General features: G+C 40.2%; 1 protein-coding gene across 4 annotated transcripts; it reads right to left on the minus strand.

The window, feature by feature from the left end:
- Positions 1 to 344: 344 nt before the first annotated feature.
- On the minus strand, positions 345 to 27798 carry ING3 (inhibitor of growth family member 3). Of its 4 annotated transcripts, none has more exons than XM_060244836.1 (12): positions 27469 to 27798; positions 27221 to 27292; positions 24364 to 24464; positions 23166 to 23231; positions 22206 to 22302; positions 20742 to 20813; positions 19251 to 19370; positions 17382 to 17539; positions 13139 to 13329; positions 10272 to 10464; positions 1886 to 1924; positions 345 to 1360 (listed from the first exon to the last, which is right to left on the minus strand). In XM_060244836.1, the coding sequence occupies exons 1-12, from the start codon at positions 27494 to 27496 to the stop codon at positions 1244 to 1246; spliced, it is 1254 nt and encodes a 417-aa protein (XP_060100819.1). In that variant the 5' UTR covers positions 27497 to 27798; the 3' UTR covers positions 345 to 1243. The 4 variants fall into 4 exon arrangements, with proteins under 4 accessions (XP_060100819.1, XP_060100820.1, XP_060100822.1 ...); XM_060244837.1 differs by having other exon boundaries at positions 17382 to 17440; positions 27469 to 27723; XM_060244839.1 differs by having other exon boundaries at positions 17382 to 17440; positions 27228 to 27292; positions 27469 to 27675.
- Between the last annotated feature and the right edge of the window lie 42 nt (positions 27799 to 27840).

Consider the following 27840-nt stretch of genomic DNA (forward strand, 5'->3'; position numbering starts at 1 on the left):
TGTCAAAACCAATAATTCTGTGATGGTAAATTTTGCACTACCTTTAAACACAGGGCGCTTTCACATGGCAACTGTTTGCAAGTGGGTTTTGCTATTCTTACACAGTGAAAATCCAGTTGCAAATCATGTTATCTAGTGTGTGTGAATGCACTCACAGCGTAGTAAGTTTTCACTTAAAATTTTGTGCTTAAATTCCTCATATGGTCAATGAGTATTTTAAATCTCTGAAAGTGTTATTTTAATAATTTTCTGGTCAACACGCCTTTCTTTTAAGGGAGTATTTCTGTTTGACATTAGAAATGTGAAAACCCTGACAGAAAATGATCACACGGTAGGCATAGCGCTTAGTACATTAGAGATGGAAACCTTTTATTTATATATATTTTTTTAAAAAAATAAAAACTATTTAAAATCCTCCAGTTAATTAGACAGCGTATTATGAAAGCTCCATGAAATGTTTTACTGTATTTTTTTGATAAAGTATGCAAAGCATTAATACTACCATTTGATTTTTTTTTAATTGTAACACCTAATATGTTCCAATTTAAAGGCTCACTTGCACAAAAAAATAAACACATTTGGTATAAAAGGTTTATCACTTTTAACACCCTTGTAATGACCTGTGCCATGAATGGCCCCAAAACATATATAGTGGTACATTTTTTTTTAAAGTGTACAAGAGTCTGTTTTTTGTTTGTTATGTAATAAGTACTCTAAAGGACACCAGCCTAGTGTATACAAGAACCATTTTCTTCAGCCTGCTGAATTTAAGTTTCAACAAGAAACAAAGCTATAAAGGCATTTGGAAAATCCCTTCTCTTAACAGCCTGGCTTTCTGCACCACCCTATATGCACAAAACTCCACATCACAGCTCTTGTGTACAGATCATGCAGCAGAATGCCAGCTAAAATATAAAATCCTTTAGAACCTTCACTGGCTGGAATTTGATTGAAGACTGAACGACTGTAGAATGCCTGCTGCTTAGAGAAAATGGCTGGAGAGTACAAATGTCTGCATATGTTTGCCACTGGAACAATCCATGGCTAACCGGAAAAAGTATTTATAGCACAACAATAGTGCATAAATAATTTAGATACAATATTAAAACACAACTAGCAAAATTAAGTCAACATTTTATGACAGCTAAATTGATCTTTGACTGTTCGCAAAGAAGTGTTCCACCCTCCCAAACTCCCCCCCTCCCCAGTAGCACAATCTTTTCCACCAGTGTGGACAGGACACTTATTTATGCCTATTGCCTCTCCTCTTCATCGCGGCTGTACACTGTGGACAGTACCACTTCCCCTTGGGTGCCTCTGTCAGTCCAACACATCCATAATGGAACCACTCGATGGGACACTGCAAGGCAAGTTATGAGAAGACATGTCACTGCTTCCTAAAAAGCTTATGTTTGAAAACGTTCGACACTTGTAGGTGTTGGAGAAGCCTGAAGCACAGGTAATTTTATTTATGTAAAGGTTAAAAACGGAGAATAAAAATGGCAGCATTCACTGGAAGGATCTAAAAATAAATGTCCGGGTGGCGGGGGAGGCCTGATTATCATTGGAAAACTTCTTAGGTTTTAATCTGTTAACGGTCTGCAAGTGCTATGAGTTCTTCTGTGAAATTATTACTCTGCCCCTCATCCTAAGGGTTTTGCATGTGCCATGGGACTTCAAATTCCTATCCCAACCTCCCCTGAACTTTAAAGCAACTTTAGAAATATCTACAGCATTAGCAACATTTTCTAGAAGAAAGACGGTGAGGAAATATTGGTGCGAATGCACAATCTTCTGCATGTGCTAGCCTTCATTTTTGGCTTAAAATTGTAATTTTTAACAATGTAATTTTACATCTAAAATCAATCACCCTTTCCATACTTACGTCTTGATTATCACAGCCCACCATTTCACCATAGGAAACCTAGTTGAAAGGAAACAACGAAAACCTTAGTATATTTCTCAAAATACTTCATTATCAAAGAGACATAAATGGGACACATGCCAGGTTGTCCTAGGCTGGAAATGAATTCACGTTACACATTTCTGTTTCTGTTCTTGCCTGTTTTAGATCGGAAAAGACCAGAAGAGCATGCCAAGAACTCCCTATTTGGTTACCCAACAAATGTTTTGATTTTCTAGATTATCCAGTACCATTTAAAGCATCCATTTTACACATGCTTCATAGTCACTTCACTCTGATGAACCGCCTAGATAAAAATAACTCTTTTCACAAGGATTAAGAAAAGATTGTATCTTAAAAAGTGAAACACACAAGGCAGGCATGAGGCACGTTCTTATTCCACAGAGAATTTCTGGCATCCATTTCAAGTGAATAGTTGTTTTGAGTGTTTTCAAGTAAAAGTCTAGAGACATAGTTGCATGAATATGCACTATCAGAACTCACAGTGCTAATCATCTATAAGGTGAAGTGTGCTGTTTGTGTTCACCTGCACTATTCATATGATTAACATCAAGCGTACATTTGGCAGGCACTCATGCATATACAATACAACGCAGAACCAAGTTTGAGTCCAACAAAGTTTAATTCTGGGTACAAGCAAGCAGCAAAAAATACAAACTGACTCAAAGCACAAAAATAAACACCAATAAAGAATAACTTACCAAAATTGTATGTATTATTAATAACAAGGGGTTTTTTTGGGGGGGGGGGAGAGAAAAACCTAATACAACAAACTTTGTTAAACAAACTATATCACATACAATTAAAAGAAGATGATGAAGAAGAAAATATTGGATTTATATCCCGCCCTCCACTCTGAAGAGTCTCAGAGCAGCTCACAATCTCCTTTACCTTCCTCCCCCACAACAGACACCCTGTGAGGTGGGTGGGGCTGGAGAGGGCTCACAGCAGCTGCCCTTTCAAGGACAACCTCTGCCAGAGCTATGGCTGACCCAAGGCCATGCTAGCAGGTGCAAGTGGAGGAGTGGGGAATCAAACCCGGTTCTCCCAGATAAGAGTCCACACACTTAACCACTACACCAAACTGACAAGAGATCATATACATGGGCAAATGACAACAATGCATAAACTTAGTCAAGAGTAAATAATAAAGTCCGTAAGACCATATGAAAGTCCAAAGAACCATTCAAAGATATCCAAGAGTAAACAGACCTGGCAAGGAAAGAGTAGTCCAAAGTAGCTGGATATAAATTTTCTTCCTCTTGCCCTACTGGAATTGTATTTGCATGTCCAAAGACTTAACTGTGCTGCGAAAGATTTCTTTCTTTCAAATGAGAGACAGCTATTCCAAACTACTTGTTCCTTCAATTCAGACTTCTTTGGACTCTTGACCTTCATATGGTTTTATGGACTTTGTTATTTACTCTTGACTAAGTTTATGAATTCACTTGTGAAAGTTTTTTTTTAAACAAGTTTTGTTGTATTAGGTTTTTCATTTTCCCCATACCTCATTAATAAGACATATACAATTTTGATGTTATTCTTTATTGGTGTTTATTTTTGTGCTTTCAATTATAGTTTGTGTTGGTTTTTTCTGCTTGCCTTTTTGCAACTGTGATTCCTCTAGGTTATTAATTCTGGGTATAAACTTTTGTGTGCATGAACACTTCTTCAGATACACTGAAACAGACTTCCTCAAGCCTTATATACAGGTAGAGAGGGGCTGGGAAAGGTTGGTTTGTTACTCAAAGGGCCTTCTTGTCCAAAACACATTCTGAGAGCTAATGCACACTGGAAAATGTTTTTATAGAGCAAGACTGAGCTCTTCTAAAAAGTGGAAATGGGACTTCCGGGAAGATGGCGCTGTGATGCGGAGGGCTTGACTGAGGGCTCTTGGCAAGCACCGTCGATTACAAGCCTTAGAGGGGGTCTCCGTGGTGTGGTACCCCTTAAAAGAGCGTCAGAAGACTCTCTGTAGCAAAGGGAGCTGGCAGGAACTTTGGAAGGGAAGCTTCCCTACCAGTTTCTGCCTTTCCCGTGCCGAGGCTTGTAAACGCCTTGTGCATTTTGAACTGGGTCATCGGAAAATGGAGCATAACGGATACTAGACATTCCATCTACCTATTGTAGACCGATAATTTGAGAAGGAAAGAATACTTTAATTTGGTCTACCGGATATAAAGCAATAAAGAACAAAAGCATACTTAATTAAAATTGTCAAGAAGGAGCAGCGCAGAGCGGAAAAGAGAGGCGGGTTGCAGAGGACGACGAAAAACTACACAGTGACGAAATGGAGTGCAGATTTTTAAAGATTAAGGGTTTGAAAAATAAGTGGATTAAATGCCCCACAAAAAAGGAAAACCTTTTTACAATTAAAAAAATTACGAGCTGATATAATATGTTTGCAAGAGACACATATTACTAAAAAGGATGTAAAATATCTTCAAAATAAAAAGTTAGGCCAACTATATGTATCAACAGACCAGAAGAAAAAGTGAGGGGTGGCAATTTATATCAGAGCCCAGATTGAATCCAGATTGTTATACACAGCTGACAATAGCAGAGTGTTATTGACTGAAATAGTACATAATGGGAAAAAAATATTACTCGGAAATATATATGCCCCGAATGAAAAACAAGAAGAATTTTACTAGACCATTCATGATAAAATCATTGAGTTTGATTATCAAGATCACTGTATTATAGGCGACTATAACGCAATCTTTGATGTTGACATGGCCAGGAAATTTGGTAAAAAGATTAAAAAAAACCGTCATAGCCAATTGCCTAGAACTTTTTTAAAGATGGCGGATGCCCGGAGGATGAAAATGCCCGGAGGATGAAAAATCTTAAAATGAAAGATTTTACTTATTATTCTGAGGTACATGATTCCTGGTTCAGGATTGACATGTGCTGGATTTCAATTTCTTTATTCCTGTTATTAGAAGAAACTGTAATTTTGCCCAAGACATTTGCAGACCATAACCCATTACAGGTTACACTCCAAAGTTTGACAAAAAGCGCTCAATGGACTTTGAATCTCCAAATTTTAAAGGAAGAAGTATTCCTGGAAGAAGCCAAAAAAGAAATTAAAATGTTCTTTGATCAGAATTTGGAAAAAGATGCACCTATTCAAACGATATGGGACATTTTTAATGTTTTGGGGTTTTTTTAGGGGAATAGCAATCAGATATTCCTCAAGGAGAAAGAGAGAAAGAATGAAAACTTATAATCAACTATTAGGAAAATTGCATATACAGGAAAAAATACAAGAGAAAAATACAATGGAGATTAAAATGAAGGTTCAAAGTATACAACACCAGATTAATTTATTGTTAAATGAAGAATTGGAGAAAAAACTGAAATGGAATAAACAATTTTTAAAAAAAAATGCCAATAAAGTGAGCAGATGGTTGGCCTACAGATTAAGGAAGGAAAGAGAGAAGAAAATGATAAGGTCCCTGAAAAATGAAAATTTGGAGGTTTCACAGACAAAACAAATTGAGGAGGTTATTAGGCACCTTTACCAAAAACTATATAAAAACTATATAAAAAGCAGGAAAAATCAGAAATACAACAATATATAAAGTAGGCCAAAATAAAGAAAATATCAAGACAGCAACAACATTTTCTAGATAGCCCCATAACAATACAAGAGATTGTAGACATGATAAAAATAAAAAACCAATAAAACTCCAGGCCCAGATGGATGGCCAGCGGAATTTTTTAAATGCTTTGAAGAAGTGATATTGTTCCCATATAAGAGAGTCATAGAGGAGATAAAACAAACATCTAAGGTTCCAGATTCATGGAATGAAGCATTGATTTCCTTGATACATAAAGAAGGATCTGACTCAATGGATATTAAGAATTACAGGACCATATCCCTTCTAAACTCAAACTACAAAATCTTTGCAGCCATCTTGGCACATAGATTTAAGAAAGTTATTCCAGATGTGATACGTGAAGATCAGTCTGGTTTTATCCCAAGAAGACAGATGAGACAAAATGTAAGAACCATCTTAAATATTTTGGAATTTTACCGGGAGCATCCAGATAAACAAATGGCTTGTATCACGCTGGATGCAGAAAAAGCAATCGACAATGTGAACTAGGAATTCATGCTAAAATGTATAGAAGATATCAGTTGTAGAGAATATTTTGGGTGTATGGTTAAAGCCATTTACTCTAATCAGAAAGCCAGAATCAATGTTAATGGAGAACCAGATTTAATAGCTATCGAACAAGGTACAAGGCAAGGATGCCCACTCTCGCCATTATTGTTTGTTTTAACACTAGAATAATTGATTGATCCTATTCGGAAAGACCGAGAAATAAGAGGAACAAAGGTTAAGGGAGAAAGCATAAAGTTCAGGCATTTGCTGATGATTTGATGTTTATACTTGAGGAACCGGCTAATTCAATTGATAAGTTAAAAGAAAGGTTGAAACAGTTTGGGGAAGTAGCAGGTTTCAAAGTGAATTACCAAAAAATTAAATTTTTAGCAAAAAATATGACAAAGGAACAAATTACTGAATTAGAGAATAAATCTGGGTTTGGATATGAAAAAAGGGTAAAATATCTGGGAATTCATCTAACAGTTGAATGGAAAACTTTGAAAAACGATAACTATGATAAGATCTTGAAAGAAATAAAAACAGAGATGGCAAGATCTACAACTCTCATTGTTAGGAAGAACTGCAACAATAAAGATGAATGTCTTACTCAGAATGTTATTCCTGTTCCAAATGATTACAATCATGCTACCAACATCCTTTTTTCAACAGTTAAACAAGATAGTATCTAAATTTATATGGCAAAATAAAAGACCTAGAATTAAATAGAAGATTCTACAGGATACTAAACAAAGAGGTGGATTTTTTAAACAGTAAAGTTGAAAGAAGGCAATATACAAGAATGTAAAGAAACTTGGAAGCCATTATATGAGTGGTTGAAGGTTGTAAATTAATTTAGGAAATAGATATTGAGTAAAATACTATGATATGATAAATGGAAAGAATTAGAATATTAATGTGGTTTAGATAAGGATGGGACATGATGTATGTAACTGAGTTTGATCCTTATGCTTCAGTGTATATTGTATATAGTGTGTGTTTTGTTTTTCTGTTTGCGGTGTGTGTCAATGTTATAATAATAAACTGAAAAATTAAAAAAAAAGCGGAAATGCTTTTGTATGCTGCCTTTCCAGAGAACTGTTCAAGGCTATTCATAATGAAAACACAAAAACAAGCCCGATCCTAACAACTGCATAAAGCAATGAGCAGTCTGAAATGTTAGTCATAAAACTGTCCTCAGACTAGAAACAAAGCAAACCCCCCCAAGAAGTTAAATCTCTTTTAGCTAAAAGCCTGATTTAAAACAAATGGATGGGGACACAGAGAGCGGAGCTCAAGCACAGGATCTTAGCTGATAGGCTAGCCGCCAGACAACACAGTCGCTCAACTATCCTGCCCATAGATACCCTTTTGGGACCTTAAAGGTAAAATGCCCAGCCATTTCATATTCTCCCCTGTGTCTTAGGTTCAAAGCATTGACCAAGAGATTTCTGTAATGAATGTCAAATCAGAAGTAGGTTTACAACTTACACACACCTGAGCAACACCTGAACAGCATACTCAAGATTGCTACAGCACAGACATTGTCTCCAGATTTTGACACAGTAGTTCAGAGCAAGAGGTGTTAGCTATCAGAAACTGTTAAACAAAATATTGCAAGAGTGCTAGTCTCTTAAGCATATTTTAAGTTTTTTAAAAATCTTTAATTGTGTTTGTGGCCCAGACTGACAAGATCTAATTTATGTCAGATCTGGCCATCATAACAAATGAATTCAACACCCCTGTGTTAAGACTTTTTAAAAAGTTATGTACTGGTTATTTTTGTGTGTTTTGTTTTGCTTGCAGTGCCTTCTTTTAGAATGTCCTTCCACCAGGCACTGGAACTTCCATCTCACTCAGCCTTTTAATACATAGCCTGACCTATCTGATTTCCTTCTGTTTTGTATATTATTTCCTTTTCCCCTTACTTCTTGCTTCAGACTGTAAACCTACATTTCCCCTGAAGGTATATATACTCAGTTAGGACATAAGTTGGTATTTCTCCAATGGACAATAAATTAGCATTACTCTGTGTTTTATCACAACCAACTTTGTAATTCTTTGTATCTTTCCAGCATATTTGGTCAGTGTTACCTAATATCAACCAGTGCTTTAAATGTTTGTATAACGCTGAAATTCTGGAAGCACATAATTAGTAATAAATTGCTTGTAAATAATTTTACTGTATGGAAAACAGTTCAATAACAAATACATAACTACAGAAACTAAACAGAAAAAACCCCCTATGCCTTTGAAGAATTCAAATGTTTTGACAAGAGTTGGGATGGTGAAGAGGGTGTACTGCAAAAGCTGTAGATGTGCTGTATCAATGGGCATGAACATCATGGAAAGCTGAGAATTAGTAGCTGGAAGACCCTCTCTATACAGCTTCTGGTATCAGATCCTTTAGCATTTTTGCATGGATTGAATGCAGCCAGTTTTTTCATTCAGTCTCACACAATTCTCTTCCTTACTGCAATTCCCTTCCCACATGGCTTTTGTATATGCAGGTCCCATGATCCCTGGAATAGCCTTTTTTGATGGTCAAAGCGGACCCCTCCTTCTCTTTTTACCAGCAGCTGGCCGACTCCAGCTCGTACACCATATGATTCTAATCACAGGGTCTGGCTAATTTTAGGATGCTCAGGGATTTTATAGTCTTAGTGTTAACATTACAAACTGAACAGTATAGGGAATTATCCTTCCTATAATAATTCTCTGGACGGACTGGTCACAGTTCACCAAATTAGTGATTCGCCCGCCAGCTGCCTTACAGTCACTCTTGTCATCCCGTTGGCCGAGCCCTTCTCCGCTGCCTCCCATGCACTTCCCTCTCGTGTACTTCGAACCTCAACTTGCCGGCTTCCTCTTAGGTGGCGGCAGGATTTCTCTCCGATGGTGACGATCCTCAGATAAATTGGCTGCACACGGAATGCTTGCACAGGGGCCGCACCGTCGTGCAGCCAACACCCCAGGGGCCTGCTGCTACAGCCATAGGACAACGCATGGCCAGTGAACAGCAGCCCTCAGAGCAGCAGCCTGTGCCAGGATCACCTCACAGACACTGGTGTTGGCTGCAAGACGAGACTTGATGGCCGACCGTGTAGGACAGGACCTTCTTCTAGCCATCAGGTCAGCTGGAAGCCAGCTGGCTGACCTGGCACCTTCTCCTCCAGGCCACCACCGGTGCCCTCACCCTCCCTTCCTCACTGCCATACGGACACATCTTTCCCCACTTACTAGCGTTATGAATCTGTGTTGAGAGGAAACTCCCCCCCTCCTATTTCTGGGGATGCCGTTTCTGTTCCCTCACACATCGGATGCCTTTTTTTTTTTAACAAAAACAAATAAGCCCAATACCAGTGACAGCAGATCCTCCCCCCTTCCGGCTCCTGTAGATGCTGTTTCTGTTTCCTTACACATTGTCTTTTCTTAACAACAACAAAAAAAATCCCCAACACTATTGACAGTAGAGCCTCCCCCCTTTCCTGTTTCTGGGGATGATGCTTCTGTTCCCTCACACATTGAATGTTTGTTTTTTTTACAAAAAAAAAAAAAACAACCCAACACTATTGACAGCAGAGCATCCCCCCACCTTCTTGTTTCTTTGGATGCTGTTCTGTTCTGTGGTGGTGGTGGTGGGGGGGAATGAATGCCTTCACTTGCGTGGGAAGACAGAAAGGGTGGAGGGGGCACTTGCCCAGAGCCTCTTTCTAGAGCCTGTTGTATTCCGCCCACCACACACATATGGACATATGAAGCTGCCTTATACTGAATCAGACCCTCGGTCCATCAAAGTCAGTATTGTCTACTCAGACTGGCAGCAGCTCTCCAGGGTCTCAAGCTGAGGTTTTCACGCCTGGACTCTTTTGGAGATGCCGGGGATTGAACCAGGGACCTTCTGCTTACCAAGCAGATGCTCTACCACTGAGCCATGGCCCATTCATGGCTCTCCAGGGTCTCAAGCTGAGGTTTTTTACACTTCTTTGCCTGGACCCTTTTTTGGAGATGCCAGGGATTGAACCTGGGACCTTCTGCTTACCAAGCAGATGCTCTACCACTGAGCCACCGTCCCTCCCAATGGGCTTTATTCCTAGTCTAACATATTCTGTTACCTGAAATGGTCTATTCCAAGCGAGAGCCTACTAAATCACACTGTCATATTTGATACATTCTCCACTATGAGCAGAATGTTTCACACTCTATTGTATGTCACAGTGAACAGGATTTACCTGATTACAAATGCAGTAGCGTGGCTCATTGGGATCGTACGTCCAATCAACTTGGTTATTAGTATCGGACTCGGGTATTACTGCCGTTTGCTGAGAAAGCTCCTGCGCTAGAGCGGAGGACGAGGAACATGACGACAAAGAGGAAGACGAGGAAGAGGATGAGGACTGCTGACTTGAAGATTTGTTATTGTTTCTGAAAAATAAATACATGAATGCTGAAATTATGACAATACTACACTTGAATTTAAAGCAGTGTAAAAGCATATGTTAATATAAACCAGGGGTGTCAAATTTACAGCCTGCGGGATGGAACCAGCCCACTCAGGGGCTTTAAACAGGCCCATAGCTCTTTTCTCCCCTCTCTTGTCCTCCCCCTTTGAAGCTCCAAAGGCTGCTGAAGTTCCCAGCTCCTTCTTACTTGGTCTTTGCTTGCTTCAGCGTGAAGCTCTTCTGGGCTTGCAAGGAAAATGCAAAATGGATTTTCTATTAATGTCACAGAGACCTTAATAGAAAATCCATCCCATGTTTTCCTTGCAGCGTTGTCTGTGCTGCAATGTATTTTAATGGAGTGGAGCTCAGTTTCACTTTCCAGTGTTTGTGTGGCCAGCTAGAAGCTGCTGCTTGCTGGAGTTGTGCGACCTTGATACTTTGAGCCAGCTTGTCTCTGCTGAATGGACCGGAGAACTGGAGCCTAGTGAGTACTCTAATCCGGGAACGCACAGCCAAAGGGGGATATTATACTGGAGAGTCATTGCAATCTGAGTAAACTGAGGGAGGGAAAAGAAGCTTGCAATGTCCATCCATTTCATGTTTTCCTAAGCTCAGAGCATTTTATATTTTTGGTTTGTATCTTTCATTTCTGCTGTGATCCTTGTGCTTTTTCTTTTATTTAAAAAAACCTGCACTGCCAAATTCCACTATTCCCCCACCTTTCCTTTTTAAACAAAATTGCAAGAGTTTTAAGCAAGAGTTTACTGCAGGAGTTTTAAGAATGTTTGTATTTCAAGTGAAAAAATTAATATCTTTAATTGTGTTTGTCTGTGTCCTTTATAAAGTTTCTATCTACGCTACCTGGCATTACATTTTATGACATGTGTGGCCCAGCCCCACAAAGTCCATTTGTTAGATCTGGCCCTCATAACAAATGAATATGACACCCCTAGTATAAACATTTTTAGCTTCAGCAGCCACATGTAACAGTCCAGTAAATTCTCGACACACAGGATTTGCAAGGTAGACAGCGTTATATAGTATATATATTTTTAAAATTCCTATCATATTATTTAAGTCTTAACAGTAAAACATATGCTTGAAGAATAATTAGAAGCTTCATATTAAAAAAAATGTTCCATGTTTTGGTAGCTGATTCCATTCAATATTTTTTCAACTATCCAACTTAATTCCAGAGCAAAACTCTGCATATTTAAGCCACACTTCAATCTCTTGAGGTATCAGAAATAATGGCTTCCAATGTTCTTTCGTTCATGGTCCGGCCCAACAAGGTCTCAATTATATCAGATCCGGCTGTCATAACAAATGAGTTGGATACCCCTGATTTTTTCCTCTTTGGAACACTTAATATGGACTTGACATAATATTTTATGAAGTTTTTATTTAGCAATACTGGCTATATTGCAATCTTGACTACTGCCTCCATTAGCTTTTAAAAAAGATTTCTTCTACTCACAACAGCTATGTCATGCTGACAAGCTATGTATGATTAAGAGATGAGAAAGACTGGCAATCAGACTTGACAGCTTGGTTGTGTGCTAAACCATACCAAGCCACAACGACTGAAGAATGGTGGTTTAGTTCATTCTAAAGCTATGGCCCAATGAGATGTTATGGTGTCCATGTGTCCAACCTACAAATGTTAATGTATTTTAGAGAAGAACTTGGCCATTTAAAATGCTGCAAGGGCCCGAGCCATGGTGTAGCAGGACTAGGTAAACTTGCTCCCCACCCCCACTTAAAGTGTTTTAGAGCTTGAAAATGAATGCGGGAACCATACAAGATTGCCTGGTACCACTGTGTTGCATTATTAAATGACCAAATTCTTCTTTAAAATGGTGTCAGTGATTCCATAATGCCTACTTTGTCCCTCAGTGATCACTTATTACTAAGAAAAAAAGACTACAGAGAAGGGCGGAATAATGGCTGAATCAGGTAACTGTTGGGAGGAAGAGAATCTATCCCTTAGGTCAGGGATCCCTAACCCCCGGGCCATGGACCAGTACCACTCCGTGGCCTGTTAGCAACCAGGCATGGTGCTCTCAGCTTCCCAGGGCACAGACTCGGGAAGCTGAGAGCAGTGGGGCAGCGCATTGGCGTGTGCTCTCCTCCAAGCCCGGCTTCTCAGGAAGAGGGAGGCAGGTCAGCTGCTTCTGCCGCCTTGCAAGGAGGTGGCAGAAGCAGCCCATTTAAAGACCCCCATGGGGGAGCAGGGATGGGGGCACGGGTGGTGGGGTGGGGACCTTCAGCGCCACCTGGTCCATGGAAAAATTGTCTTCCATGAAACTGGTCCCTGGTGCCAAAAAGGTTGGGAACCACTGCCCTAGGTGGTTAAATATATTTCTCTGCTCCATCCATAGGAAGAAGCCTGCCTTAACCAAGAATCTGTTATAAATTAGACTGTTGTGTAGGTGTGCTGCTACATATATGTGAGAGTGTATCTGCACACGTAAGGTTTTAAAAGTTGTAGCGTGCTTTACTCCAACTGCTCAGGGCTGCAAATAACACAAAAATATAGAATACTGAGTTAGGTTTCTCTTAAAAGCTGCTAAATGTTATTGATGGTAGATTTAAGTTTCCTTCTAATTCTTAATGGAATGCAACAGAAGAGAAGTAACCATTGCATTATAACTCACTTGCTTTTTCGACCACTCCGAGAATCTGTGGTTGAAGAACTCAATGTCTGTGATAATGTAGAGGCCAAAGCAGATGACGAATACCCAGCTGTGTCTCTGGATAATGAAAATTCTCTTCCCAGTTGGAAGTCATTGTTTTTAAAGGCTTCATAACTTGCTTTTAGGCTAGACGTTCTCCTTCCTTCCTTCATCTGAAAGAAAACAGTAATATTAAAACAGTGCACTATCATTCATAAATATTTTAAACTTTTGATTTAAACTACTACAACATGAAGAATGTAAACAAACTTCATGAAACAAACTTGACAAACTTCATGAAATTGTGTCCTCCCATTTGGAACCCTGCATGATCTCTACACGCACAATTTCCCAGAAACATTATGTTTGATCCAGACTAGCTTTTCCACTCCCACAAGGCACTTCTGTCAGTGGAACAGACCATTTCTGTGTCCATTCCATTGCAGCCCACTGAAATTCTGCTCCCAGGGGACAGCAAGAAAGGGTTCTGCAGCAGGATTACGGAATTGGTGGAAATTACTCCACCTCTTTTGTTAGCAGAAAATTTCACCTAGATCCAACCTGGTAATGAGAATATCCACAGCTCCTGCACCCCATGCCATTCTGATCTCACACATATGCACAAGGCTGCAGTTTAAGCCTCTTCAGACACTTGGGATGTGCAGCTAGAAATTTACACAATCCATCTGAAACCATTCTTCAATCTAAAACATTCCTAACCTGAAAATAATTATTTCCAAGGTTTGGGAAGGTGGAAGTCTCCTGATATGACTGTTATTCTGGTGCTCTGTTGTTTAGTTTCATTCTTCAAGGCAGGTGGCGGCAGAAAGAGCAACAGAAAGCTTAAATAATGACTCTGCAGATAACTGCATGGCAGGGGTGTTTTCCAAGCAGAATCATAGAGGATTATTTCACCTCCACACCATAGAGGATTATTTCAACTGGTATTCTGGTGCAATTTCAGTCAAACATTGCAATGTATAAACAGGTTTGGAAAAACTTTTTGAGTTCCATTTGCCTTGAGTCCCGTTTGCCCATTTGGCTTCCAGTGGAATACCAGATCAGGTGCTGGTTTTAAGGTCCTAAGTGGTCAGGGACCCACATGCCTACAAGACTGCCTCTCCCAGTATGCCCCAAGAAGAGCTCTTCGCTCTGAAAAGAAGAACTTACTGGTGGTCCCCAGCCTGAGAGATCAACCAGGGCTAGGGCTTTATTGCCACCTGGTAGAACTCTCTGCCGAATGATATCCATGCCCTGCAGGACTTACTTCCTTTCTGTAGGGCAAGTGAGGCAGAGATGTTCCTCCAGGCATTTGGTTGAGGCAGCGACAGTACATCGAGTAGTTTGACACTCTCATGCACCCCCCCCATTCTCCGTAAGCCTCCCTCAGAAGGGACCGAAGAAATTTTGTTCGCCATCTATAATAAGGATACTTTTACTACAGTTTTTAACTTGAGATATTACATTTTACCATGTTGTTAAGTCTCCCTGAGCCCTGCTTGTAGGGAAGGTTGGCCAATACATTACATAAATTAAATAAGATATTCCATTATCTGGACTTATGTGAGTGCTCGGCAGACAGGAAAAGCAGGACAAGAGATGGGGTGGAAACAGAGGTGGAGATTGGAGGCTGCCTGCCCCCCCCCCACATTGGCAGCTGGACAGCTTTGCTGATTCATGAGGGGAAGTAAGTGACAGAAGCTACAGTTTCCCCTCATAATAGGTTGGCAATGATACCTGCCCAACCTGCTCCACAAAGGACAGACTGAACAATTTTGTTTGAACATACTGAGAGACAAGCATGGCAACCTGAGAAGGGGAAGAGAAGCACAGAGCTATGGTTCAATTCCACCCCTCACCATGATAGAGAAGCTGTACCAGCCAGCTTACATGGCAAGGAAACAACTTGCTTTACTAACTGGCGCACATATGATACATGTACATGTAGGAGAAAACAAAGACAAAATCTAAGGCTTCTATAGTAAAAGTACACACACACACACCAAACGAGATACAAGAAATCACTGACGGCAATCAGACCACCTCACTTTGTGAGACAGACCCTCTTAATTCAGGGGTGCTGAACTCATTAGGGCCAGAACTGACATATAAATGAGACCTTGTTGGGCTGGGCCAGGTTGGGTCGGGTCATGTGCATATGTATTTAAGATTAGGTAGCAGAGATATAAACTTTTTAAAGGACACAGACAAACACAATTATATATATTGGGATCCAGGGAACTGGGCAAAGGAAGCTCTGGCTCTTTCCTTCCTTCCCCAGGGGACTGGAGGTGGGGGAGAGGAGCCTCAGCTAACAGAAGGAGAGGCTTGTTTAGTAGCTCTGCTGTGCAATTGAGAAAATCTGGAAAAACAAGCTCTGACTTCCCCCCCATCCTTCCTCAGCCAATGGAGAATATAAGAGGTTTTGCTCTGTACCTTCTGTGCAAATGAGCAAGCCTTGCAAAGCAAGCTGTTATGCAGAAGGAAGCAAGATATAGGGAGAAGGAAGCAGATGACAGCCAGTTGCTCAGGGGCCTGATAGGAGCCCTCCGGGGGCCTGATCTGGCCCCCAAACTGCATGTTTGACACCCCTGCTCTAATTCATGATCTGCAAAGTCTCAACATCTGTCATCTTAACTAAAGGCACCAACTAATCCCTCTCCAGCTGCTATGAGCTCCATTAGGAGCAAAACACAAGCAGCCCCCCCCTCACATTTAAAGAAAGCATGAAGTAGCAGTAGTGGTAGAGTTGCATATCGGTTCACAACTATTTCTGAAGTCTGTTTTTATGTCCCTGGGCTTGTTTGTTTTTACACGTATAATATTTAATTCTAAACCGCATTGAACAGGGCTGTGGAAAGGCGCCGTAAAAATCTCGTAAATACATAAATAATAACCAAATCCCACTCCCTGCTATGCCTTACTCCAGTACTCTATTTTTTCCAGTTTGGCTTCCAGTATTAGAGTCAGGATGGGAAAAAATACCAAAAGCAGAGGGAAAAGTATAATTCCATGAATGCTGCATTTTTTGTTTTAAAAAATGACACAACCTTCCACTTCATCATCCTAATAAAGTAGATGACATTCGCTGATATGTTAATTAACACCTTTTTGTGCCTGCTACACAAGTGAGAATTTCTGTTAAGAAAAAATATCCTACTCTTTAGCTATCTGTCTGAAATGTGGTAGTTGAGAATTTTACCACAGCTCGGCGGAGAGAACAGATGGTTACAACCACTGTTCCCTCTAAGCTGAGTTAGTGTGAGCTAGCTCACAGAGTTTTAGCTTCCAGCTCACACATTTCTGTCTTAGCTCAGGAAGGATGACCCCAGAGCACAATAATTTATGCAGTAGCTCACAACGTTAATACTAGTAGCTCATAAAGTAGAACTTTTGCTCACAAGACTCTGCAGCTTAGAGGGAACATTGGTTACAACTTGAAAACACATTTCCACTGAATCCAATGGAAATGTCTACTGATTTCTGAATATGACTAGCTTTATCTCCAATATAAAAAATCCAACACCAATGTTTGAAATGATAAATGACTTGAATCATGCTTTTTCTTTTTTTTTGCATATTCCTATATTTATAATTTGGTTGCTGACCCACCAAAACCTATTTTCTTTAGGCTCCGGCTGCAATCAAGTGCCAAAGAGTTTCAGCATATAAGAAACAGTATCCGCGGGGCCTGCAAGACCGCTCTTTTTAGACAAGCCTATGCTGATATCTGCTGAGTTGCTAAGAATAAGGAGCCGCCATCTACTATACGACTATGGAACCATCTAAACTGGCAGAACCAGCGCCAAACAAGTTCATTGCTGCCAGATTTATTCTATGTAATGAATCATGTATTTTAATTATTTTAACTTAATTAACTGGTTTTTATGTTTAATTTTTTTAATTGTTAAATTTTAAAGTTTTATCTTTGTTAAATATGTGAAATGTTGTTAGCCGCCCTGAGCCGCCTAGGCGGGGAGGGCGGGATATAAATGTAAATATAAATAAATAAATAGTATCTATGAAAAACTAAGGCTACAAAGCCTATGCATTCCTTATGTGGAGAAACTCCTGCCAAAGAGGGTGGGACTGCTAAGCATACAAGCATGAGAGGATGAAAGTAATTTTAAACCACTAAAAACAATCCAAACAGAATGAAAGAAGTTGCCCTTCTAATGCAATCTTCTGGTGACAGGTACTTGAAAACATAGCTTAAATTCCTTACCTGTGCTGTGGCTTGCACTGCCTGAGCTGCTGCCATGGTAATAGCACCAGCTCCAGCTCCTGAAGATAATGAGCCCAGGTTATACGATGCCAATGGCTGAGAAGAATTTGCATTATATGCACTGTTGGATGAGGATGATGAATTACTGTTTCGACACCCTTGATGAACAAAGGGAACATATTTATATAGTCCAAAGTGAAAACTGAAAGTAGATCTAGATTTCAAAAAGCTGAAAGCCAGTGGTAGCTACTAACGAAATTGAAGGCTGCAGTTAAGTAATAAGGTACAATATTTCAGGAGAATCCTTGGCACTGCTTTCTCCAGAAATGTTTAGCAATTTATTTACTTTTACTCCCCAGGAACCAATTGTAATAATGTTGTGAGAAAACAGCAGGGCTGGTATCCAAGTGTGATACAAACAACAATCATTTTAATGAAGATGATCAACTCTAACTACATCCCCGCAAAAGTGCACAGACTTGAAAACTAAATTCACACCAATGGAATTACTGTAGAAAATGGACCAAGATGATAATCATAAATTACCTGAATGGACGTTTTTGCACAATTAAAAAAAAAATCCCCTGTAGATTATACATCTGATTTGTTTGGTCAAGTCCCTCGCACTTTCTAGAGTATGCAAGTCAAGCAGTGTAATGATGAATACCTTTCTTAGAAAGAAAATGCATAACTTTGAAAGTTTTCACAAACATGCTTCAAAATATCTTGTGCTTTTGAATAACAACAATAATCAGAAATCTGCCATAAAGAGACAATCTGGCCTGCAATACCTCAGTCATTCAGTCTGAAATATGGTAGTTGAGTACCAAAAGGTACCAAGGGTAAGTTGGGTACCAAAAGGAGCCCAGAGATATATTTTGGTATCTTGGCCACCAGAATGGAGAAGCAACTCAAGCTTTAAAAGATCCCCCTGCAACCTCCAAAGAGCTGTGATGATCAAAAACAGAGGATCCAGGTTGCCTTCATGCTACCTACAAGAGAATCCTGGTAACACAAGGAATACACTACAGACACCAATTCTTAATCAGCGTGAGACAGTATAGTGTAGAGGTTAGACTAGGATCAGGGAGAACCAGGTTCAAATCACCACTCTGCCCTGGAAGCTGGCTGGGTAACCTTGGGCCAGTCACACACACAAAGCCTAGCCTACACTTTACAGGGTTGTTATTGTGAGGATAAAATAGAGAAGAGGAGAATTATGCAAGCTACCCTGCATCCCCTTTGGGGAGAAAGGTGGGGTATTAATAAAGGATATATATAAATAAGTCATCACAGGTTAGCAGGCTGAAAGGGAGCAAGAGGTCTAAAAGTAGAGGATGGAGGACTAACCTTAGAATACATTTACTCAATCCACATTTTTCTACCCACAGGAACCTTTACAAAGCAAAGGGGAATGTCACAATTTACCAGATTAAACAACTAGCTGTGGAAGAAAAATGCATCTCCAAAGACCAATTCATACCCCCTGCTAATCTTATGCTTTGCACTCCAAAGACAGGAAAGACAGAACCCTACTCATAAAGTAAAGAAGACTGGGGATGTACCTCTTCCAAGGCCAAATTCCTTCTCCACAAAAATGCCACTGCTTTTTCTGCAGAGACAGGACATACAGCAATGCCACCCGAGCAGCTAATGTTCAAAAAAAGTTTGGTCATTGGTCAGCATTTATACTTATGGATAAAAAATGCTGTCCTCTAAAAGTCCAAATAACTAGTGGGATGACCTCTTCCCCAAGTTTAATATGTTCCGCCAGATGAATGTCAGATAAATCAAACCTTAGCTCTTGTGTTTGTTCTCCATATCGCTAACTTGTTAACACTAATCCTTGTGCCCCTAATTTTTAATTACCTGTTGTGTTTTCTTTGGAAGCATCTGAAGTGAGTGTTGATAGAAGGGCTTCAGATTTAAACTTCTTTTCAGGAACATGATCTGCTGTTGCATGGTGAGATGAAGGATTATGCTTTCTTTCTAGATTTAGATGTGAAAAACACATTATTAATCCAAATGAATACTGGAGATTCATAAATGCAAATGACTTAATTGGTTAGTGGGACAAAACAAAACCAAATCAGACGGTTTAGGCCCACTACAGAAAGAACCACAATGTTTCACTCCAGAGACTATTTTCAAGAGATTATATACTGGGGGCGCGGTCACACGTACCATTAGTTTCGACACAGCTCCGTCTGGCTGACGGATTAAATGTGTTCGTTCAGACATCCACATCTGGCAATCGAGCATCATCCGGCGTCATCCAGGCTTGCTACGCATGAATGGCACATTAATTTGACAGCACATAAAGTCCGGCCCTTTTGCAAAACAGCGGCACAGGATCGGCTTTTTGTTGTTTGGACAGCTCACGCGCAATACTGCCTCTCACCATTTTTTTCAAAGAAAGCCCCAGCAGACATGCGCATTGCCAGATCATCCGGGAATCTGAGGTGATGCTTCTGCTTCTCCAATGAATACAGGATTGGAGGGGGGGGAAACGTTATCCCACTATTCAGAACAGGGGAAAAATTCTTTTTTTTCAATGTGGAGGATTTCAAGATATCATTGTCACTGCCAATTTCTAGGAAAATAATTCCTGGCAGTTCTGTGGTTTGGATCGGCAACATTAATTCTGGAAACTTTTGCTCTTCCCCCCCTGCCTCTGAAGAAAGTTTTGATTTCCCAGCTCCAAACAGTTGGGCGCATGTTCAATGGACCCCCTCCCCTCCCAGAAATCACCATCTGATTACGCATGCTCCAAGAAAGGAGCGTGATAGTATTGGATGTCTGATCGCACACAACAGAATGAATCGCATTCTTGGATGCTTGTCTGAACTGCCCTGCATCGAATCAATATTCAGCAGTTCAAATTTGAGCGCTATACACCCGCTTTTAATGGTACGTGTGACCGCACCCTGGGGTGGTCAAATTTGCTTAATGTAAGAGCCACATAGAATAAACATCAGATGTCTGAGAGCTGCAAAACATGAACATCAGAGGAAGGAAGGAAGGAAGGAAGGAAGGAAGGAAGGAAGGAAGGAAGGAAGGAAGGAAGGAAGGAAGGAAGGAAGGAAGGAAGGAAGGAAGGAAGGAAGGAAATAGATGAGAGGGGGAGGGAGAAGGGGAGAGATGGAAAGAAAGCAACTTTAACTATAAATGCATTCTCCAAACTGCTTTTTCTTCCCCAAACTGAAAGAGTCACATGTGGCTTCTGAGCCACAGTTTGGCCACCCCTGCTATATATCAAATTGTGGTGGCGGTTTAAAGATAGACAGGTTGCTTGTATGACTGTTGATATAGCTTGTTTTTTACTTGAATCAACAACAGAAGCTAAAATGTTCAACCTACTTTCTACCGGAGTGTGTGAATGAGCGTGATGATTATTCAGTGGTTGTGACGGTGTATCCAGTTCCAAAGAACCTATGGGAACAAGAGTTTGTGAGAGTGAAATATAGCAATGACAATCTCAAAAACTGTGGTTTTATTTGCCTATGTGATTCTTTAAAACCAGTTTATTCAAATCTATAAAAAGCTATCTGAGCAGTAACAGATCCTCTTAAACTAAGCAGGAATTTCTCTGTGCTATGTCCTGGTTTCTTATTTCCCTGAATTAAAATTAATGGTAGTGTAAATCTTTCAAAAATTGCTAAAAATACAAATTAGTGGAGAAGCAACATATATTAAAGGACTTGCCTGTAATAGAATTAAAGACTGTTTTTATTCTCCATGCACAGTTCCTTCACTAGACAGTATATTTTAACAGGAATGGTTTTGAATCAGGCTTTAAAATTGGAATCCTGAGACAAATTTGGGATATAAACTAAAAACAAGCACAATCTACATTGATCTTTATTACACTTGAATTTATTTTCAGTTTTGTGCTTATATTTTAAAGTATTATATAAATACTGAAGAGTAGTTTTACACAAATCTGCAGGTATAAAATGTATTTCAATTACAGTAATATTTATTCTCTCATCCATTTTATTCTCACAGCAACAAACCATCTGAAGTAGGTTAGAGCTAAAAGCATGTCATTGACCTTAGGTCATCCAGCAAGCTCCCATGGCAGATGAAGAGTTTGGACCTGGATTTCTAAGATCCTAGTCTCTAACCAATATACACAGCACTGCCTCTTTAAGCAACAAGCTTCTATACAACTTCTGTTTGTTAAAAAAAACTATTTAACCTCCCCCCCCCCCCCCAAAAGCTGTAATCACCCCTCACAGAAGTAAACCCCACCAAAAATCAACAGAACCTATTTTTCTGAACTGGATGGTAGCTGAAGAAATAAAAGGGATAAATCCAAAGTGGTACTTATTTTCATTTTTAGAATGACAATCCAAGATTGTTCAAGTGGAAAATATTTATGAAGTGTTTTGCACAAAACACATCTATATTTAAAAGTAAATAATGAAAATGTAAAAGAGACTACACAGATGTCTCTACTTCTTAAAATGCTAAGCCCCAAGAAATCAAGCATTCTGACAGCTGCATCTTAAAATAATATATTAGTCAAACAATTGTTTCAATTATCAACTTAGGGGAGGGACAGTGGCTCAGTGGTAGAGCATCTGCTTGGTAAGCAGAAGATCCCAGGTTCAATCCGCGGCATCTCCAACTAAAAAGGGTCCAGGCAAGTAGGCATGAAAAACCTCCGCTTGAGACCCTGGAGAGCTGCTGCCAGTCTGAGTAGACAATACTGACTTTGATGGACCGAGAGTCTGATTCAGTATAAGGCAGCTTCGTATGTTCAACTTCTGCCAAAGAGCTACTTTATAGAGACTAGGGGAAAAAACCACACATACTTACGCCTTTCCAGTATTTCTGTAATCCCGGCATTATCTGCCTCAAGTTCCATTTTAAATTTAGCTAATTCCTGGTCCAATTTTCTTAAATGACGATCTACCTGATTTAAGAACATGAAATTCAAGCTAGTTTGCAGCCAGACAAGCAGAGAATCAAAACACAAGTTTGGATCCAAGTGCCTTTTTCACTAATGAAAAAGGCAAGTGAGGAGACCTCTGAACTCCCAAAGATGAACACAGGCGCTTCATGGACAAAAGCCATGCCATCAAATGGGGTTTGTAACATGAAGGAGCACTGGGCAAGTCTAAGTGAAAAAGCTGGCCAGATCCCTTGTTAGTCTCCTCCGCAAGCAACTGCTATTTGCAAATACACTGTGTGTGTGTATGAAAGTTCCATTTAGCCATCTTAGCAAACAAACACAGTCATCTTCTACTGTCTAACTTGTATTTATAAGTTCTCTAAACTCATGGCCATCATTACAATTTCTGGAAATGAACTCCCTCAGTTAATTATGTGCTATACGAAGAAACATGATTTTGTCCATCTTGACTCCTTTATAATGAAAACTTTACACTGAAAAATTTAAATTATAATCAAGTGGTTAATTATACTGCAAGGATTAAATCTAGTTGAATGAATTTAAACCATCATGTTTAATATGAATGGTTGCAAACGACAGCTGCAATTAAAAAAAATCTCATCAATATGCAGTTAGTTTCACATGCCCATGTTGGCTTTGGACTCATTCAATGAAAAAAGCCTTCGCTCTCCTGGGAACCTGCCCCTGCCCAATCACAAACTATTTTTGAAAGTGAGAAATTTGATAAAAGCACCCAGGCTAAAGTTTTTTTTTGGTTTTTTAAATATTAACATACAATTTTATAATGGAATGGAGCAGCTGTAACTCTAAGCACAGTAAACTGCAGCCCAGTATATGCCAAGTATAAGTTCTATTTTACTTACTAAATCATAAATTTGATTGGCCAACTGTACTTTTTCATCAGCATCTTCCAGGGCTTTGTAATAATCCTGAACCAGAATAATAAAAATAAAATGTCTTCAGAAATAATTTATAATAATTATTACAAATTTTGGCTAACATTTTAACATCAAAACGGCTGATGATCAATACTTTATGAAAAACTCTCAATAACAATATAAGGGATCATACAATTTTTTTTTGTAAGAACTGGCCTGTACTTCATCCACCTCTTTCTTCATTCTTAAACTGTGATCATGCTGCAAGAATTAAATATGACACACTAGTCAGAGCAGTGCTCTATATTTCAAGTTCAACATCCAGCTTCTTCTGTGTACCCGGTTTCCAAACACCAGGAAGAAAATTCAATATATGGTGCAGCACAATATCTTTCTTGAAGACGAAGACTTTAGAATAGAAAACAATGAGCCCATGCAGGACAACATTCCAAGTATGGAACTCCAAGGTAGGGGAGGGAATCAGGCAACAAATTCTGGGAGCCAGTTCAAGCAAAGACAAGTTATGTTTTAAAATCTAACCTATACTTCCATATGAGTTGTGCCCTTTTCTTTTGTGGGGGCATTCCTATGGTATACAATATATTCCTCCAGCACTACATGCTTCCATTCACGCTAAATGTTGCAGCATTTTGGAATAATCTTGAAATAAACTTGAAAGTTCTTAGCATCAGAGGAGCAGAGGATTCCCCTTATAGTGAAGTGCAGCACAAGCCAAACAAGGGATCAAAGGATGCCAAATGCCTGCTTCTGGGAAGGAATCCACTGCCCTCCCTAGCATCTTCACCTCTTGGACCAGTGGGATGAACAGCAAGTGGCAGAAGTGACACTGGGGTACATGCCAACATTACATCTGGGGGGGAAACCAGACATGATGTCAGACAATGCTCTAGAAACTGTAGGGTAACGTCAGAACTTCTAGAGCACTGGCCAACATACTGAGACATCAGGACAGAGCCCAACCATGTCCACTCTTTGCCCTAGCCATGAAGCTCCTAGAGATGACAGGCTACTGCCTGGCATTTTTTTCCCCACACTTCTCAGGTAATATAGTTTTCATGAGAAGTTTTCCCTCAAGATAGCTGCAGGTACATTGTCAGAAATGACTCAAGAGTCTGTGATCTGGGGTGTGTGTGTGCTTATTTAGTTTTTGCCTTGCTTTTACCTTTTTAATTGAAGTCATTTGTTCTTCTCTCCATTCTGGTTTGTTTTTCTTTGCATTCATAAAAAATTCATTTACTCTTTGCTCCAGTTGATCCATTGCATCTTAAACATACAGAGAACATCACAGTATGTTCATTTATCTGCCACACATTGTAGGTAAATATACTTGCAAGCACATTTATTAGCAAAATGAACACCTGAACAGTCATTAAATACAAACTACTATAGAAGTCACCTATACTCACTCCCAAATAACTTCAAAGCTAGTTTCACTTTAAAAAAGAAGAAGCTTATTTCTAAGTAATACATTTAAAATTGACATGCCTTTCTTAAAAATCAACATCCACCTTTGGATTCTTTACTACTGACTTTTCTACACAGTCAAGGCAAATGAATACATCAACAGAACATAGTTAAGATTGTGGCCCTACAAAGACTGACTTGGAAGTTGTCCCCATAAAGCACGCACTGTCAGTGTGATGCTAAAAGCTTGTTTCTGGGAGTGAGACCTCCAAATTGGCCTGAATAGAATCCTAAGCAGATCTGCTTAGGATTGCTCTCTGTGATAACTTAAGAACAATCAGGCTGCGTATTCCATTAAGATGAAGCAAAAGTTGTCAACTGTGGAACATTTACACAAACTCAGTTCTACAAATTACCACTGTACAAGGAAAGATGCCCCAGAAGTGCTCAATACAGGAGAAAACAGAAGCTAAAATTTAAAAAATTGCCTTTTCAGGAACAGGCTCCTGGATGTCCTCATGGAAATTACTGCAGAGCAGTTTTGGTTTGATGTATAAATATTTAACACAGTCCAAAGAAACATTAACACTAGTATTTTTCTTGCTTATTTTACTGCCACTATATATGAATTCATATTTCTTAAAAACCAAAATCTATGCCGACACCTAAAACCATACCAATTAATTTTCTAAAGACTTCTAAAGCCATATCAGTATAATATGGAAGTAAGCCCTGAAGTTAAGGTATTGCCAAGGGAATGAATCAAAATGACTTTGTTAAGGTTCCCCAGATGATTACGCACTTGCAGGCACCTAAGAGTAGAAACAGTATTTGGAAATAAGTCGTGCAGAAACTAAAATAACTTATTTGACTACAGAAGCTGAACTAGGGAATGAAGGACTAGTCCTGCTGCTGGTACAGAGCCCATCAGATCCTAGAAACGCAAGCAGTACTTTGCAAATCTTTTAATAAGAAAAAGGCTGTGCTGCTTCAAATAAGGGTATGGTTCTCTGGATTCCTATAATGGTTTGCCTGTTTCATGTCATGAATTGATTGTTCACCTGCCACAATTTGTCCTTTTCTACAAACAATTGGGGTGGAATATATACATGCAAAAAACATGAATGTCAGTTTATGAAGACCTATGTAAAAATGTGCTCACATGTATAACTGTGACTCTGCTGCATGAGTCCTTACACCTCTATGAAGATCTATGTGATTGTATACATGTGACAAAAAGCATGCTTAGAAAATAACCGTTTCTAGATTTTTTTGCAGGAATACAGATACCTTGGCAGCGCGAACATGCAACAAAATCCAACAGCGGGTGAAGAGTTTTTTGTTTTGTTCCCTCCCCCCCCCCCCCAAAAAAAACACCATGGTCTTTGTCTCTAGTTTTGGTGCTATATGTTTTTTATTGAATCATTTCATAACTTTTATTTTTTTTAATTGTTCAAACATTTTAATGTTCCTATAGACGCCACCTTGTGCACCGTGATCAAGTGGAAGGGCAGCATAAAAATGTTTTAAATAAGTAAAATAAACAAACAGAACATGAAAATACTCCCTTGCCTAGGCTTGTGCGGAAAGTGGGGAAGTATGTGTGCATACAGACACACATGTAATATTTTAAGACCACGTTTTATTCAGAACGTAAGCTTTCATGTGCTCTCTAATGATGATCCCCTCATCATCCCCTCGTCTGATGAAGTGTGCTTAGAGAGCACTTGAAAGCTTACGTTCTGAATAAAACCTGGTTGGTCTTAAAGGTGAAACTTGACTCTTGCTTTATTCAACTGCTTCATACCAACATGGCTGCCCACGTGGATCTATGTAATACTTTACTCTCTCAGTAACAAACCCTACATTAGGAAATAATAACTTGGATATTATTTTCTAACTGAAGTCACTAACAGTGCAATCCTAAAGGTAATCTCAGTACAATTTTAAGACTAAGTACCTTTAAGTTGAGTAGATCAGATTCCTCCCTCAGTAGAATGCCAATCAGTGCTATTCACACAGTTACTCCAGTCTAAAACCAGTGGTTTTCATTAGGGTTGGACTGCAGCAACTCTGGATAGGATTGCACTGTCAATGTCATAAGAAACCTCACATGGATCTTACTGCAAAGTATCAACATCTTGCAGTTCTCTGAGAAGATGACATATACACTTCCCAAACAAGAAACATATTTACTTGAAAACACTGGTATTACTGAGTTCAACAGAGCTAAGATATTATTAAGCACGGTGTCACGGATAACTGCTGTAAATAACAGTTACTCTTGCCACATCTGGCAGCAATACTTTTACTCAAATCATAATCATCACTTTTTACTGCCACCTACTGTTTCTTAAGTCTGCTTTACTGAAGAGCAAGTTCTACAGGGCTTCCTCTCATCCTGCTTAGGACGCAGCTCAATTATCTCCTGCATTTGGGAACTTTGTAAGCGCGGCTGCCTCCACCGCTCACCAGAGTCCCTAACAGCTGACCGCTCCAGCCTCCCTGCACCCAACTTGACTCGCAGGCTAAAACGCAGCGCTCCCCTCCCCTCCCCTCCCCAGCTGAGCGGCGCGTGAGCCGAAGCGCCCTGTGGGCGGGGCTGACTCACGTACTCTGCACCTGCAGGTCCATCTCGCGCATCTCGGTAAACCTGTCGCGGAGATCCATGGGAAGTTGCTCGATCACTGTAGGGAGGGGGGGGGAGGAGGAGAAAAGGAGCGCGTCAGTCAGATATGGCGGCCGCCGTGCAAAAGGGAGGGGGAGGAGGAGAAAGGGGGAGGAGCTTCCGCCTCACTCTCTCGCCGCTCCCCCTCCCCTTCGGGCCTGGCGCCCCCCGCCGCGCTCCCCACACAAGACTCACTCTCGAGGTAGTCCTCCAGGTACAGCATGACGGCGGCGGGGCCCGCGCTCGGCGGGGCTCCGTAGTCTGTACAGCGATCGAGGAGGAAGGGGGGAGGGGGGGTTAGGTGGTTTCGAAAAAAAAAATAAACACCGCCTCGTCCCTTCCAATATGGCGCCGGCACCGCCAACAACACCACCAGCTCAACTCAGCGAAAACAACATTGGCGGCTGACGGCTCTCGCTTCGGCCGCCACGCGATTGGCTGCCTGGGCTTCTGACGTAGTCCTGTGGCTCGCGCCCTCCTGTTGCCTTTCGGGAAATGGAGTTCCATGGGACAAGTGCCGGAAGCAGGAACTACGTATGGCGCCATGCCATGTTCTGGAGGGAAGGG

This window comes from Heteronotia binoei, chromosome 8 (genome assembly GCF_032191835.1).
Source record: "Heteronotia binoei isolate CCM8104 ecotype False Entrance Well chromosome 8, APGP_CSIRO_Hbin_v1, whole genome shotgun sequence".
Classification (NCBI taxonomy): Eukaryota; Metazoa; Chordata; class Lepidosauria; order Squamata; family Gekkonidae; genus Heteronotia; species Heteronotia binoei.

What these genes read in the sequence shown, in the direction of transcription:
- ING3 (XM_060244836.1), bottom strand. Translation starts at nt 27,496, where the DNA reads ATGCTGTACCTGGAGGACTACCTCGAGA. An exon ending in CCTGGAGGACTACCTCGAGA is followed by an intron (nt 27,293 to 27,468) that starts GTGAGTCTTGTG and finishes CCCTCCCTACAG; the next exon opens with TGATCGAGCAACTTCCCATG. An exon ending in TGGGCTGTGATAATCAAGAC is followed by an intron (nt 1,361 to 1,885) that starts GTAAGTATGGAA and finishes CTTGCCTTGCAG; the next exon opens with TGTCCCATCGAGTGGTTCCA.